The sequence below is a fragment of the Musa acuminata genome, chromosome BXJ3-10 (genome assembly GCF_036884655.1).
Source record: "Musa acuminata AAA Group cultivar baxijiao chromosome BXJ3-10, Cavendish_Baxijiao_AAA, whole genome shotgun sequence".
Taxonomy (NCBI): Eukaryota; Viridiplantae; Streptophyta; class Magnoliopsida; order Zingiberales; family Musaceae; genus Musa; species Musa acuminata.
Window position 1 is genome coordinate 20,591,260 of NC_088358.1, and position 14,285 is coordinate 20,605,544.

Genomic DNA, 14,285 nt, shown 5'->3' on the forward strand with positions numbered 1-14,285 from the left:
ACAATGGATAACGTAATATATAATAATATATATATATATTTTTTAAAATCATGACTTCCTAAATTGTTGCCCGAAAATTCATTTTTATTATAGATATTCATACAAAACATATATATATATATATATATGTATATATATATATATATTATTTATATCTATATATATTATTTCAGAGGGAGAGAGAGAGAGAGAGAGAAATCCAATTCCCAAACGCGAGCTCGAGAAATCGTCTGCTTGTTGGAGAAATTATCATCCAAATCTCTGGTCGCTTTGCGCATGGATGATTCTTCCGATCAAGAAAAGGGCGTCAATTCCTCGTCGTATCATCAAGAATGGGTTGAGTATGCATCTGTTTCTCGAGTCGCACTCCAAAGTTTGTTTTCTGCCCTTCTTTTTCGTTGTTGATGATCCATGTCGATTTCAGAGGGACGATCTTTTGGCACGCAGAGCGCAGGAATCGCTTAAGAAAAAACTGGTTCTTGAAGATGATTTCGCGTGGGGAGTGCCCTCGCAAGGTTTGGCATCCGGGGATGGGTCAACGAGGGAGAAGCTCAAGTACATCGGAGGAGTCGATATAAGTTTCTTAAAGAAGGATCCTTCGGTGTCGTGCGGTGCTCTTGTGGTGCTGGATGCTGATACTATGGACGTTGTGCACGAAGAGTTTGAGGTTACCCGTCTGCAGGTTCCGTATGTTCCTGGCTTTCTTGCATTCAGAGAGGTATGCGCTTCTTCGGTGCTGTATTCTCATCAGTGATGCGTCATTTGTGTCCAATGTATTCTCTTGGCGTGCTTATTATGCAATTGAGGGGCTTTTCGCTGAGTGTCGGATTACAATGTAGTGAAGTACATGTTGCGAGTTCAAAGACTGCAGAATTATATGATTGTGAGGCTATCAGTTTATAGCATGAATGCACTGTTTTACTTGCTATAAAACCTTTCTTTGATAGCCTTGAAACATATGGAGAATCGCGCAAGAATAATAGCTTCAACATTGTTTGCCATATATTATTTCATCAAAAGGGCATGCAATGATCAATAAATCTCTTTAATTCGTTCTTGGACCTCTTTAATTCGCGAAATACACATTTTCTTAATATGGTTGTCCCTGAAGAAGTGGTCCGCTGACCTCTTTGCCCGACTTCTTCTCAGTTGGTTGTTTCCGAATTAGTATGACAGATGCTAACTTTGACTGCTATGTTAGTTTCCGAATTAGTGGTCTGCTGACATAGTGAGCCAGATGCTAACTATGTCAAATATCTTTGTCTTGGTCGTTTCTTAATTCTTTCTTTCCATGACTGCTATGTTGTTGGCCCCTACTTGGACTTCAAGTCTGGACCATTCACTGTAAAGGCATTAATGCTTTATGAGAAAAATTGTTTACCCAGTCCTTGCTGGTGGCTTGTTGCATCTGAGATAGTAACTCTAGTTGCAACTGTACAAAACATCTCCACCTCTCTTTTAACTGTGGTTGTGCAATTCGAGTCTGATTTTTTCTAATCCCTTTGATACTGGGTAAAGAAAGAGAAAAGAATGGCATGAAAATATTGTCAGTTGAAAACTCTACTACTTTTCTTACATTAATTGTTTAATTTAAGCTAAGTTGGCTAAAAACAATTTCAGTTTGATGATTTTGCAACTGTGGTGTATGCAATGTTTCCGACTTTGCAAATATCATATATGGGATGTGTCTATCTCTCTGTCATATATGTTGAAATTTACAAATCATTTTTTTGTGGTATTGCAGGCTCCAATGCTTCTGGGGCTTCTGAACAAAATGAAAGCAAATGCTCATCCTTACTATCCTCAGGTAAACTCTCCAAGCACTGGCTTAGCCAAAAAAGTGATGAAACAATTAGTTGTCTGGATGTTACTGGTAAATAAGTTTGCCAGTTTAGAATTTTATAATGCAGTCTTATTCATGGCAATATGGCAAATAATTTATTATATATTCTTGAAACACCACATTTGAAAGTTGGGTATAATCAAATCATAAAGACCAGGAATACGTATTTATTATAACTGCAAAGATCATATTGGACATTAAATGGGTTTGATAGGTAACCGTGTCATATCTATCGGACTGAAGAAATTTGATGGCTTGTCTCTTGGGAGGTATGGAGTGATAGCTGCAAGAATTACATGTTTTCTGACTCATCCTCCAACCAATGAATGCATGAACAGATAATAGCTTGTATGCAACTTTGATTTAACCAACATTTCGTTTTGGATTAATGATCGATGTATCAAGTGTCAACAACTAAAATCATACCCTACCCATCAATTTAATATATTATATGGTGTCCAGAATTCTTTTTTCAAACTAGAATCTTGCAGTTGCATTTCAGATCGAGTATGATATCACCTTTTACTCTAGGATTAACTGTTGCATCTGTTGTAAATTAGAATGAAGGTAGCTTATACTTTTTTGTAAAAGAACCTTTTGAAGCTGATAAGAAAGCATATAGGTAATGAAATCCTTAATGGCCATAATTCCATTGATTCTGATTTTGTCTAGATGCTTATATATCTGTAGTAATAACAGTACAACTGTTTTATGTGTTTACTATTGCCACTATCTGATTTGTCACCACAACTGAAACTTTCAAACTAAAGATTCTTGATTCTGTATTGATTTTTGCAGTTACTGATGGTTGATGGCAATGGATTGCTTCATCCTCGAGGTAAGTTTCATTATGCATTACCTTGTCATGCGCTTCACTGCAACTACGATATATACTAAAAAACTCAGTAGTTAAAGGTAGTTCATTTGACGTATGCCAGTATCTCATTCAAATAATTAGCAATCTTGCAGCAACTCTTGCTGTATAAACTAATTCTTATGTGAATATATTCATTCCGCTGCAACTTATGTTATTCTCTGTATTCCTTTTTGTAACTGTCTTTTGTTATAAAAGGTCACATGGGATGCGGAGCTAGAGCTCACAAAGAATGAACTATAATACCCTGATTTGTTTTTTCTTGCTTTAATAAATGGTGCCATGGCACATTAACTTTTTTCCCTTTTGTTTTGGGTGACCGAGTGATTTTGCAGCTTCATTAACTGATTTTGCATATAATAATCCATTACGCATTCTATATACTCTGCACGGAATCCTAAGTTTAGAACACTACTCAGGTCTTGGTCTAGCTTGTCATCTTGGGATCCTGGCTAATCTTCCAACTATTGGAATCGGGAAAAATGTAAGTAAAAAGAGCTCCTTTCTTAAAACTCCCTTCTTCTTAAATTTTTCCAGAGCATAACTATAATTGCAGGTGATAATAAGAGTTTAAGACTTTTTCAGTCATTCACAAAGAGTAATCTATTAGTCATCCATCTTTTAAACATGCAAAGAGATCATAAATGTTATTCCTCATAGTGTTGTTAGGCTGGTTAGAGCATAAGTCATGGTTGAACTTTGGTTCATGGTTTAAGTTTACTTACTAAACTACTCGGTCTACCTATTGATTGGTTGATCCATATCCAGTACCAAATAAATGTCCATGGAAAAAGGTGCAAGATGTTTATTCTATACCATTGTTTGTAATGACATGAAAACATTTTTAAACGAATGGATCTGTTGTTGGCTGGTATTGTACACTTTGATCAGCGTTATCTTCTGCTTACTCATGCTAGTTCCAGACCTTTCTACTAAGGCTGTTGATCACAAAAAATATGCAATTGTTCATGTAAATCATGGATTTTTTGTTATTTTAATGATTGTATATCTTATAGTTGCATCATGTTGACGGACTAACTCAGTCTGCGGTGCGACAAAGTTTAGAAGCAAGAGAAAACTATGACAAGGATCTGATCTTCTTAACTGGAAAGTCTGGGAAAACTTGGGGAGTGGTAAGAACATTGAGATCATTATAAAACACTAAATGTACTCCAATTGTTTTTCTCTGTTTATCTTTATCTCCTCTAGGTTAGATACCTTAAGTAAACATGCATTTACTGCTTACTAAAGGATTCTTTTGCAGTTTCAGTATTTTGAAAAAGATAAAATTCATAACTGCAATTTTTCCTACTTTAATTAACACTATGACAAATTATGGAAGCTGACCATGTTAGGTTAACCAACCAAACGTTTTGGTGGGATGCCGGTACACCACTCCTTTCCTACATGCTTCATTGAAATGTAGGACCACTAAGTACCCACTGCAATTTGATCCCTTGGATTAAGGGTGGGACTGGACGAGAAACATAATGGTTAGCTATATTTGTATCTGTGGCACAAAACTCTCCGAAGTCATGATGTCCATTTTCAGATTTTTTTTCTTCAATTTATCACTTTGAATTCATATTAGCATCATGGTATTGATTGCATACCACATGCCTGCATCTTTTGAACACAAACGAGTTATTATAGATGATTAGCATATGAATCAAAATTAATACTTATAATCCATTTGGCATTGCAAAAGAAAAAGGGTAAAAGAAGAGAAATGGGAGGGAAAAACAGAGGAACTGGAAAGACACATACTTGGTAGTGTGCCCTTCACACCTTACCAGATTTTGCTGGTCCATCACTGCATTTGCTTAAGCTTCTAATATTAGGTTATAATAAACCTGTTCACAATAATGAAATATGTAACAACACACAAAAGAAGTGGTAGGTTTTAGTGACAACAATATTTACTAGTGTTTGATTTCTGTACCAGTTTGGGATCTAACCAGTAAGTACTGCTAGGTATAGTACCAGGCAGTATTCAGCAAGTAATTTTAGGTACCATCAGGACCAGGCAGAATTTAAATCATTGTTTCAATCTTTTGTCTGTTGTTTATATAATCTATCAAGCAATTTTTTTCTGATCAAGTAAACTTTAATGGTCTTTATAACATTTCTATTCTTGTTTGTTATCCCAGTGTGCTATCCAGTAAATTAGTTCGGAAGACATGTTTCGACCATATATGATTTAAACAAGAAGCAGTTTTACCATGCATCTTGTATTTACAAAGTAAATCCTGATATAGTTCTTATTACTGGGGTGCCATGAGAAATGTTTGGTTCTAGGCTGCATAAACAAATATATTCTGTTGGTGCAATGTCCTGCAATCATAAAAGTTTGGTGCCTAGATCTTTGAGAATTTGCTAGTCTCCTTAATGGACCACTTTTATATTTTTAGGCAATGCGATCCAGTCTTGGGTCATCAAAACCTATTTATGTGTCAATTGGTCATCGGATATCACTTGATTCTGCCATTAGCACCGTCAAAACATGCTGCAAATATCGCATTCCTGAGCCAATTCGACAGGTAAACTTCTGATTTTTGAAATAATGAATATGGTTCCTTGCTTTCTTCATTGATCTTCTTCACTGTTTAGTTTCAGGATTTGCTGAAGTTGGAATAACTTGATTCATGATCCCAATTGTATCATTCTGAGTGCAGTTTTCTTGTTATAGTAATCTTTTACCATTTAGGTGTTATACAAAAATGATTTCCATGACTAGATAGAGGTATTTGTCAGGGTGATAAGACAGCCTTCTAATTGGTCTAGATTATTGTAATCTTGGACTGTCAGATTCTGTGCAATCGTTTTTCTCTTTTTTCCATTTTTTGATATTTCATAGATCGGTATGATCTTAGCATGGGCAATATGTCGACTTGTAATTTTGTAGGCTGATATAAGATCCAAGATGTTCCTTCAGAAGTTCAAAGGACTGTAGACCTTGGTATGATGATCTTCTCTTCTATTTTGTTTTTTCTTTGTTTTCCTTTTCTGAGATTTTCAGATGTGGAAAATAATAAAATTAACACATTTGTGGGGCTTTTATAGATCACCTGTTGTTTAGTTCTGCTCTTTAAAGTTGCTAGCTAGTTGATTAAACTTCCAAACTGTGATATGCATATTATGTTATATCTTCATCCTTCTGTGTTAGTGGTCATCTGTTGATCTTTCTTATTTGTTATTTCATTATGATTAACCAATATCTGTATTGTTCGGTGTTAATTATTACCTTACCACTAAATCAGCCATAAGATAGAGAACTTATTTATGATACACACATATCTGTTCCTGTAACTAAAATAGATAGAATGTCTCTATTCTTGGACTTTTTGAGTGGTTCTCTTTGGGTTTATGATGTAATTAGTATCAACTATCTGGATTCTATAATTCTCCAGCTTGTTACCACTAAATAGGGAAAAGTCTGCTTTTTCTTCTTTGTATGTCCTTACCAGTTTATCAGATTATGCATAGATGTATAAGAAACGTAATTTTACTGATTAAACATGATAATTTGCTTCACCTTTGTAAATCGAATAAACAAATGATGAGTCGAACCTGCAAAAGGTGCTTGGAACCCATCTAGAGGATACTTATCGCAAATTTATGGATGAATTATCGGATTTAACAGAATAGAACATGTGCAACAGTGCAAGTACATTCTAGATTCTCAACCTTATTGCTAAGTCTATTGTACATGATTGACCATAGTGAAAACAAATGCTGCTCCTCGGATTCTTGGTCAGTCTTTATTTATTTGATCTTTTAGATTTAGTATCTCACCGGATACCCTCCAGCACAAGCATGCTATTTTTGTTCTTTTATTGCAGGTCATAAGTTGGACACAAGGCCATCTATCTATCAGAGGCATCAACAAGAGGGCATGAAGACCTAAGCTTAGAGGGAGCTTTTTCCAACATGAAGGCTTAGCTCAATAGGACCTTTTCTTGTTCGACAATGACGATGCAATGATTATTTTGATGTGAAGTCATAGCTCAAAGGTAACTTTTAAGATGAATTTTCAGTTTGGTGGATAAGCTCAAATGAAATACATGGCAATCAAGGGAAACTCCCATCAATCAAAGCTGAGTCAGTTGCTGCTGTTCATGATCATATTAGCAGCAGGTTGTCAATGTTCTTCTTTAGCACTGTGAGCAGTCATTTTTGTTGTTATTATTAGTATCACCATAAATGCAAAGATGAGGATGAAAAAGAGACATTTTTGGTTCAAACAATTAAATATATTTTCCGTATCATGAAACAACATCTTTCTCAAAGGGCAAAATTTACACTGCAGAATGGGGCAAAGATTATGTCGTTTTCTTTATTCATACATATGTATATAAAGAATATTATGTAGTTTGAATTATTTATGCTTCGAATATTATTCTATCTATTGATATGATAGATAGCATATCAAATTCACTCACCAAATGTTGAAGATTCAAGACCTTGTCAATTGGATCTCCTTCTAAATTGTATCAAAATATCAATATAAAATCTTAGTATCAAAACTCCAAAAAAAATAACTGAACTAACGAGATGATGAATATGTGCTAAAGTTGACGTTGGTGGAAACATCAATATGCACCGATGAACATATTCCAACTAGAAAGATTGGATATAGTTAGTGCACGGAAAGAAATGGGCAAAATAACACAAGCTGCATGTAATCAGCTCCAGGTTTCACTGTTTCACGCAAACACAGATAGCATGACCACAGAGCAAGCATGCTGGGAATCTGAGCTATTGTAATGGCAGATGGGCAAAAAACACAATTCACTACCAACCATAAGGTTTCTCCAGTTCTGATCCAGCAATGTTTCGCCAATAAAATGATCAGATGCAGCATCTTAAAAAGCTAGCTTATTGAAAAAAGTTAAAAAAGGGTCTCATAAAGGCAGTTCCCCGCTGTCGGCAATCACGACTTCGCTTTTAGGTGATCCATTCTGCTTCCCTGCTGCTTCAATCTTGTACACCACATCCATGCCCGATAGAACTTTCCCAAAAACAACGTGTTTACCATCCAACCTGCAGAAGAAAAAAGGCCACAAATCAGTAAATACTTACCTATTATAGTCGTTGAATGCGACTGCACTGCATGACAATTACCAGCTAGTTGTCACAGTTGTGATGAAAAACTGAGATCCGTTGGTATCACGGCCAGCATTTGCCATTGACAGGAATCCTACAACAATAAATAAATAAAGCAGTGTCATTTTCTTTTTTTTGGCAATGCACACAAGAATAGGAGCCTAGCAAATGCATTTTTTTAAGTGGATAGATGATATGTTATTCGTGCTACCTGGCCCGGTGTGTTTGAGCTTGAAGTTTTCATCAGCAAATGTCATGCCATAAATAGATTCTCCACCCCTTCCATCTCCATGTGTGAAGTCACCTCCTTGGATCATAAAGCTGGGTATTATTCTGTGAAAAGTACTCCCCTTGAAGTGAAGAGCTTTCCCGCTCTTGCCTACACCTTTCTCACCTGTGAATAAAAGCATATAAGCGGCATGAGTTGCCATAGACAGAGTATTTTGACGTACAATACGCTTTAAACTATGAATTTAAAGTTCTTCAATCAGTACAGATGGCTATTCCAGAATCAATGTTTATCTAGTCTCAAAGGTGCCAAGCATGACTCAGACATCACTTGGTGTATCGGAGAACCTAACTTTTGCTTTATATCATGATAATGGATGTGTAATTTCTCTTTTTCCAGAAAGAGATAATTTTTGTTTTGAGACCCAAAAAAGATGTTCGATATTTTCATAAGAGATACAATCTGCTCTCATGGTCATTAATTATCATACATATTGGTTAAATCATTTCATGCATTTTAGAAGTGTCTGTATTTGGACAAAGAGGAAAACGTCTCTCTGTTCTGTTTCTTCTCACATCCTTTTCATCACTTAGCATTTATAGCAACATCTTTACTATCTTAAAAAGGAAAAAAACACAGTTTTAATTGTTCTGCAATGATTGGTTATATTCACATACTTTCATTTGATCATTTTGCCAGTGTGGTTATAGAAAACAGCTTGTTACAGCCTCTATGTTTTTGATAGCATATACTGAGACCAGTTTTCATTATTTTCGGCAAATAAATACCAGAAGAAAGAAAGAATATCACTGTTACTGAAAGAAAACAGTTTCTTTAACAAATCAAATCACAAGCTAGCAGTTAAATCAACTGAGACAAGCTTAAGCATTGTAAAGAAAATACAAGCATACCTGTGCATAGAGCTCGGAAGTTTTCTGTAGGAGCAACAAACCAAAGAAAAAAGAAAAAGAGAAGAGGAACAAAGTTAGATGTTCTTTTTTACATATTAAAATAACATATCAGAAAGTAAAAAGTAAAAAGTAAAAAAGAAAAAACTTAATAGGAAGACACATAATGAACATGAAAAACTATAAATCCAACAAGATCAGCATTTATTTAAAAGACAGTACCTGCTGTCTTAGGCACAGTTTTTCCGAAAAGACCCATAACTATGCGACCTGGTAGAATTAGACATCCATTCAATTAACATTAATGACAACACACTATCACTTCATAGTCAAATCTCAGCAGCAACATAACAACATAAATGGTATAATGCATATTGTTCATTCAAATACTAATGAAAGAGTATTAGTACAAGAACAAAAAATCATTGATAGAACACCAACACTGAACCTCAGATCTTGCATCCTATCAATCATATGGAGTTAAGTATGCTCATGAGCAAAGCAACACCATAAAACAACAGTTGGATAAAAGTCATCATCCAAGCAGATCATTTAAGACGAGATTCAGATAAACATCGCAATGCCATCAATATAGTTGCAAAGTGGACAACATAGTCATCAGGAAAGCACTTATATTCATTCTGACAATAAAAATCAAAGCTTTCAACAAAAGACATTAGCTCAACTTCAACAGTCACCTATTTTTGCTTCAATCAATGTTAAGAATAATCTACAGCTAAGATCATTACCAGCAGGCTTTCCACCGATCTCAACATCAAAGTAGACCTTGTGTGATACTTCCTTTGAACTTCCCTTAGATTCTTTAGCCTGAAATAATGTTCAAAACCAAAAAGAAAAGAAAATTAAGAAAAGAGAACCAACATGGAACTGAGAATCGTCTTCTATAGCAAATAGCACATCTTAAACACAGTAGTAAGAGGACGCAGGCAGGTCTTCAATAGACCAACAACTCGTCATCGATTCCTGAGTCGTCACAAGGGACTTGTTCGATTCGAACACTGGGGGCGATGATCCAAGAACTAAGTCAAGAACGAATGACGGGACGAATGAATGAACGCATATAAGAACCTGGACGAGGACGAGGACGATCGCAACGATGAGTAGTAGGAAGCACCGCATCGACGCCGCCGCGGCCGCTGCCATCTCTGTGGTCTTCTCTCTCTCTAGCCTGTGATCCGAGATCTGTGCGTCGAGCCCACCGAACGACCTTTCACTCGTCAGAACCCTAAGTCACGTGGATAGCACCTGAAGAAACCACGTGGCGTCGGCCAATGGGAATGCAGTCCGCTATTTGGGATGGGCACGTGTCACAACATCTGACGTCGCTGTTTCGGACTGTGCATAAGAATTGGATTAGATTATAATGTTGGGATTAAAGGAGTTGTTAAGGTGAATTAATAGGTCATTAGGGCTGGTAATGAGTTCGGCTTAAATGGGACCCATTAAGGGAGCCAATGATGGGCCGAGCTCGCCGAGCCTCACAAAACCCTCGACGCTGTTCTTCATCCCAGAGCCGTCGACCTCCTCCCTCTGGTCGACACCGCCGCCGCCAGACCTCCCCTTCCTTGTCCTTGATGCCACCGCCGCTCGCTGCTTCTCCACGAGATCGACGCATCCTGCGGCGGTGGATTTCCCTGCTCCCTATTTGAGATCAACGCTTCTTGAAGCCGCCGTGACCGCCGGAGCCTCCTTCTTCTCCTCATATGCTGCCCGAAGTTGCTGATTCCCAATCCGATTCGTCCACATTGACAGGTACTCCTCCACCTCTTCTTCCCCTTCCACTATTCGCTCTCCTTTCCTTCTTAAAAATGTTAGATGATCTGTCGATCACCTGTTGGTGATCTGCTTAATATGAGCTTTTGCTGGTCATCGCGTCGTTTTGTCCTTGGAATTTTTGGTGTTTTTATGATTCGAACTTGGTTTAAGGGATGGGGAGATAACCAAGGGAGGTAGAGGATTTGGTTGTGGCGGGGGATGGGGCGAGAGAAGGGCGAGGAGGAGGAAGATGAGGGGAGGAGAGGAGGTAACGAACGTGGGTGTGGTGGTGATGCTGGTGGGCACCAGTTCTTGGATCGAAGCAAAGTTAGGATTCTGCTCTGTGATAATGATCCCAAGAGTTCGCAAGAGGTTCTTCAGCTCCTCTACAAGTGCTCCTACCAAGGTATGGCTCTCTGGTCTCTTCCTTTGCACATACGGCACACACAGGCAGCTTTGCTGCATCCATGTTTTTCCATTAAAGCCTTTGTTTGGTAGCAATTAAGAATACAAAAAGATAGCTCTTTCTGCAATTGAATACGTTGTTCAGAAGGAAAAAAAAATGTTTTTGTTACAAATTTGTCTATTTTTTGGGATAGCTATTTCTGCAATTGAATCTGTTGTTCATAAGGAAAAAGATGTGTTTGCTAGAAATTCTGTTTATGTTTTTTCTTCAATTGGTGATCTTTACTCTTCTATTCGACCAATCACGAGGGAATCATTATCATTGCCAACTCACAATCATTCTTTCAAAAAAAATGTGGTCTATGTAGTTACCTGTTATTTGTTTTGTTATTCTGTTTATGTGCTAAGATTTTTTTAAAATCTTTTCTTCAACTTAATGGTTGAGTACTCAAGTCATTATTGGACTCACTTTTGATATGGTAATGTTTCTGATAGTTTGTCTCTTTTTCTTTCATATGGTAATGTTTCTGATAGATTGTCTCTTTTCTTTTCATATGGTAATGTTTCTGATAGAATAGATGGTACCACTTTTTTTCTTTCGCAAGCTCTAGTGAACAACATCTAGCTGATTGAACTTGTCATGCTCCAGTAACTTCTGTGAAATCTGCCAAGCGGGTGATTGATGTGCTTAATGCCCAAGGGTCAGAAATCGACATCATTCTTGCAGAAGTTGAGCTTCCGATGGCCAAAGGTTTGAAGATGATGAAGTATATAGCAAGGAATAAGGAGTTGAGGCACATTCCTATAATAAGTGAGCTTATTGAGATTTAGCTATTGCTTTTGCTCCTTTTGTAGGACATCATTAGATTCTTATTCTTCCTTCTCATTTCTTTTCTAGTGATGTCTGCTCAAGATGAGGTTTCGATTGTTGTGAAGTGTTTGCAACTTGGAGCAGCTGATTATCTTGTGAAACCATTGCGCATGAATGAATTGTTGAATCTTTGGACCCACATGTGGAGAAGAAGGCGCATGGTAGTGCTCGACATGAGCTTCCTTGATTTTTACTACTTAAGACGTGTATGTAATTGTATTTTGTTTTACCAGCTTGGTTTGACAGAGAAGGATGTCTTCAGCCATGATTTAGAAATATCATTGTCAGATCCTAGCGATGTCAACACAAGTAGTACAATTCTTATCTCGGATAACACTGATGACCAACTCGATGTGGTTGCGAATCCAGAATTAAAAATGTCAAATCATCCAGAATGTGAGGTAAGATCATTGAGGAGCTTGTTGTTGGTAAGAAACTAGCCTGCAGGCTCTTTTGACATTCTTTGTCTTCATTTCATCAGTGTCACATTCTGTTACAGTGCATCAGGGTTATTTCATTTGCATGATTCTAGATGCTTGCAAAAATACCATGATTTGTCATATTTTTTATTCTATGGATCAAAACAATATAAGTAATGTGGACTAACATTGATCTTTCTTGTATTTTCTAGTCTAATGTCTCTCCTGTAGGGCCTGCCTGCAATAATGATTTGGATGATGCACAATATATTCCAAGGAATAATGATCGTGCAGGTTGCTACTCCTGTGTTTTTACAGTTCTATATCATTTTCTTTCTACACTGCACTCCTGTAGGTATCTTCTCTGATTTTTCTCAAGAAACTATTTTCTTTTGCTAGTAATTGCAAGTGGAATAGTCTCATTACCAAAGAAGATTGAGTTCAAGGTTGGCAGATCTTCTGCGTTTTTGACATACGTTAACTCAAATGCACCAAGCAAAATCCCACATCTTGCTATCGACACAAATTCTGCTCCATCAAAATCCTTGAATTATGAAGGAAGCCCTCTTGCAGGAGGCAATATGGAGGGATACAACAACAAATTGGTGCAGGAAAACTACACTAGTGGAAATGTCTCTGTGACCAGAGAGAATATATGCAATACGAAGGACTTCGAAACACTACCAGAGTGTCCTGTACCATATCCATCTTCTTCCACTGAGCAGAATGAGGGTACTGATGTTTCTGGTGTTCCACCTGTCTTCTCTTTTCCATTTTATTACCCAGGGGTGATGAATCAGAATATAATGTCTTCACCTGGGCAGACGTTTCAAGGTAGCTTGAATGATGTGCAAGCACACCCTGCACCAGCAATGGTACCTCAGTATGCTGTTGTTCCATACATGCCTCTGATGCCATCATTCCCATGCCAGCCATTGGGCACAAATCCGCAATCAAGTCATATGGCTGCACCAAGTATGTGGTCTTCGATGACCAGCTCATCCACACCTGAAGTGAAATCTGGTCGAACAGAAAGAAGGGCGGCGGCACTAGTCAAGTTCAGGCAGAAAAGAAAGGAAAGATGTTTTGATAAGAAAATTAGGTATGTAAAACGGAAGCGCCTTGCAGAGAAAAGGCCAAGAGTTCGAGGGCAGTTTGTTAAGCAAGTGGACAATGTAGATCTTAGTCACGATATTTCTAGTGGTGATGGTGATTCTGAAGACGATGAAGCTGATGAACCCACATCCAGGGAACTTGAACTTATTTCTTCTCCAGAACAGAATGCTTCCTATTGATAGAGTGAAGCTAGCAATTGTACCATGGACTGCTGGTGCTTACGATATACTATAGGGTAACAGTCTGCATTCGGACGCCACATTGATCATGAACCGTGTGCTGCTGCGGCAAATATGTTCAAAAAATTTATCACAGAAGAAATTTGTGATGTTGATAACTCTTGAGGCATCAAAGGCATTGAGGCAGTGTTGTTGATTAATCTTTTTGCATAGAAACAAGAAATCATTGGTTGGAAATTATGTTTGATAGAAGTAGGTGTTTCTCATATTACAATCCACCATGTTCAAAAGCTGTAATACTAATATATATGAAAGTTTATTGTGCATTCTTGAACACCATGATGCATTTATATATATTTAATTCCTTAAACTGTGTGTACATTTAATTCTCAGCAAAGAGTTTTTAGGAGGCAATTCATGCGTCCCAAATTTTAACAGAGTATTACTCTTTGTTCCAAAGTCGATCCTATGTGACAGTACACTCATTCACATGGTAATCACATTGAAGCAAAAATGTTCATCAAAATAGATTGGAGAACATTTTTGATAGTATTATTTT

The 14,285-nt window shown here is 37.2% G+C and overlaps 3 protein-coding genes across 10 annotated transcripts; 2 read left to right on the plus strand and 1 right to left on the minus strand.

The window, feature by feature from the left end:
* The first annotated feature begins 44 nt into the window (after positions 1–44).
* On the plus strand, positions 45–6,948 carry LOC135582073 (uncharacterized). 7 transcript variants are annotated; one of them, XM_065172077.1, is made up of 9 exons: positions 179–336; positions 425–718; positions 1,745–1,807; positions 2,642–2,681; positions 3,137–3,201; positions 3,734–3,850; positions 5,129–5,257; positions 5,623–5,676; positions 6,560–6,948. In XM_065172077.1, the coding sequence occupies exons 1-8, from the start codon at positions 277–279 to the stop codon at positions 5,668–5,670; spliced, it is 816 nt and encodes a 271-aa protein (XP_065028149.1). In that variant the 5' UTR covers positions 179–276; the 3' UTR covers positions 5,671–5,676; positions 6,560–6,948. The 7 variants fall into 7 exon arrangements, with proteins under 7 accessions (XP_065028152.1, XP_065028153.1, XP_065028154.1 ...); XM_065172081.1 differs by lacking the exon at positions 3,734–3,850 and having other exon boundaries at positions 48–336; XM_065172082.1 differs by lacking the exon at positions 5,623–5,676 and having other exon boundaries at positions 152–336; positions 448–718.
* Positions 6,949–7,460: 512 nt separating this feature from the next.
* LOC135651958 (peptidyl-prolyl cis-trans isomerase CYP20-1-like) lies at positions 7,461–10,208 on the minus strand. Its single transcript, XM_065172632.1, has 7 exons — positions 10,050–10,208; positions 9,710–9,788; positions 9,183–9,230; positions 8,964–8,987; positions 8,035–8,217; positions 7,842–7,917; positions 7,461–7,760 (listed from the first exon to the last, which is right to left on the minus strand). Exons 1-7 carry the CDS (start codon positions 10,122–10,124, stop codon positions 7,622–7,624), a joined length of 624 nt encoding a protein of 207 aa, XP_065028704.1. The 5' UTR covers positions 10,125–10,208; the 3' UTR covers positions 7,461–7,621.
* Positions 10,209–10,442: 234 nt separating this feature from the next.
* On the plus strand, positions 10,443–14,060 carry LOC135651957 (two-component response regulator-like PRR1). Of its 2 annotated transcripts, XM_065172628.1 has the most exons (7): positions 10,446–10,733; positions 10,908–11,142; positions 11,791–11,952; positions 12,040–12,173; positions 12,246–12,413; positions 12,644–12,725; positions 12,831–14,060. In XM_065172628.1, exons 2-7 carry the CDS (start codon positions 10,956–10,958, stop codon positions 13,724–13,726), a joined length of 1,629 nt encoding a protein of 542 aa, XP_065028700.1. In that variant the 5' UTR covers positions 10,446–10,733; positions 10,908–10,955; the 3' UTR covers positions 13,727–14,060. The 2 variants fall into 2 exon arrangements, with proteins under 2 accessions (XP_065028701.1, XP_065028700.1); XM_065172629.1 differs by lacking the exon at positions 10,908–11,142 and having other exon boundaries at positions 10,443–10,733.
* Positions 14,061–14,285: the final 225 nt, after the last annotated feature.

Excerpts from the sequence above, each read along its gene's own strand:
- LOC135582073 (XM_065172080.1), top strand. The coding sequence starts at position 127 with ATGTATATATATATATATATTATTTATATCTATATATATTATTTCAGA. Across the intron at positions 719-1,744 it reads GCTTTCTTGCATTCAGAGAG|GCTCCAATGCTTCTGGGGCT; the intron begins GTATGCGCTTCT and ends GTGGTATTGCAG. Across the intron at positions 1,808-2,641 it reads CTCATCCTTACTATCCTCAG|TTACTGATGGTTGATGGCAA; the intron begins GTAAACTCTCCA and ends TGATTTTTGCAG.
- LOC135651957 (XM_065172628.1), top strand. The coding sequence starts at position 10,956 with ATGGGGCGAGAGAAGGGCGAGGAGGAGGAAGATGAGGGGAGGAGAGGA. Across the intron at positions 11,143-11,790 it reads CTACAAGTGCTCCTACCAAG|TAACTTCTGTGAAATCTGCC; the intron begins GTATGGCTCTCT and ends GTCATGCTCCAG. Across the intron at positions 12,726-12,830 it reads AAGGAATAATGATCGTGCAG|TAATTGCAAGTGGAATAGTC; the intron begins GTTGCTACTCCT and ends TTCTTTTGCTAG.
- LOC135651958 (XM_065172632.1), bottom strand. The coding sequence starts at position 10,124 with ATGGCAGCGGCCGCGGCGGCGTCGATGCGGTGCTTCCTACTACTCATC. Across the intron at positions 9,789-10,049 it reads TCGTCCTCGTCCTCGTCCAG|GCTAAAGAATCTAAGGGAAG; the intron begins GTTCTTATATGC and ends ACATTATTTCAG. Across the intron at positions 9,231-9,709 it reads GATCGGTGGAAAGCCTGCTG|GTCGCATAGTTATGGGTCTT; the intron begins GTAATGATCTTA and ends TAATTCTACCAG.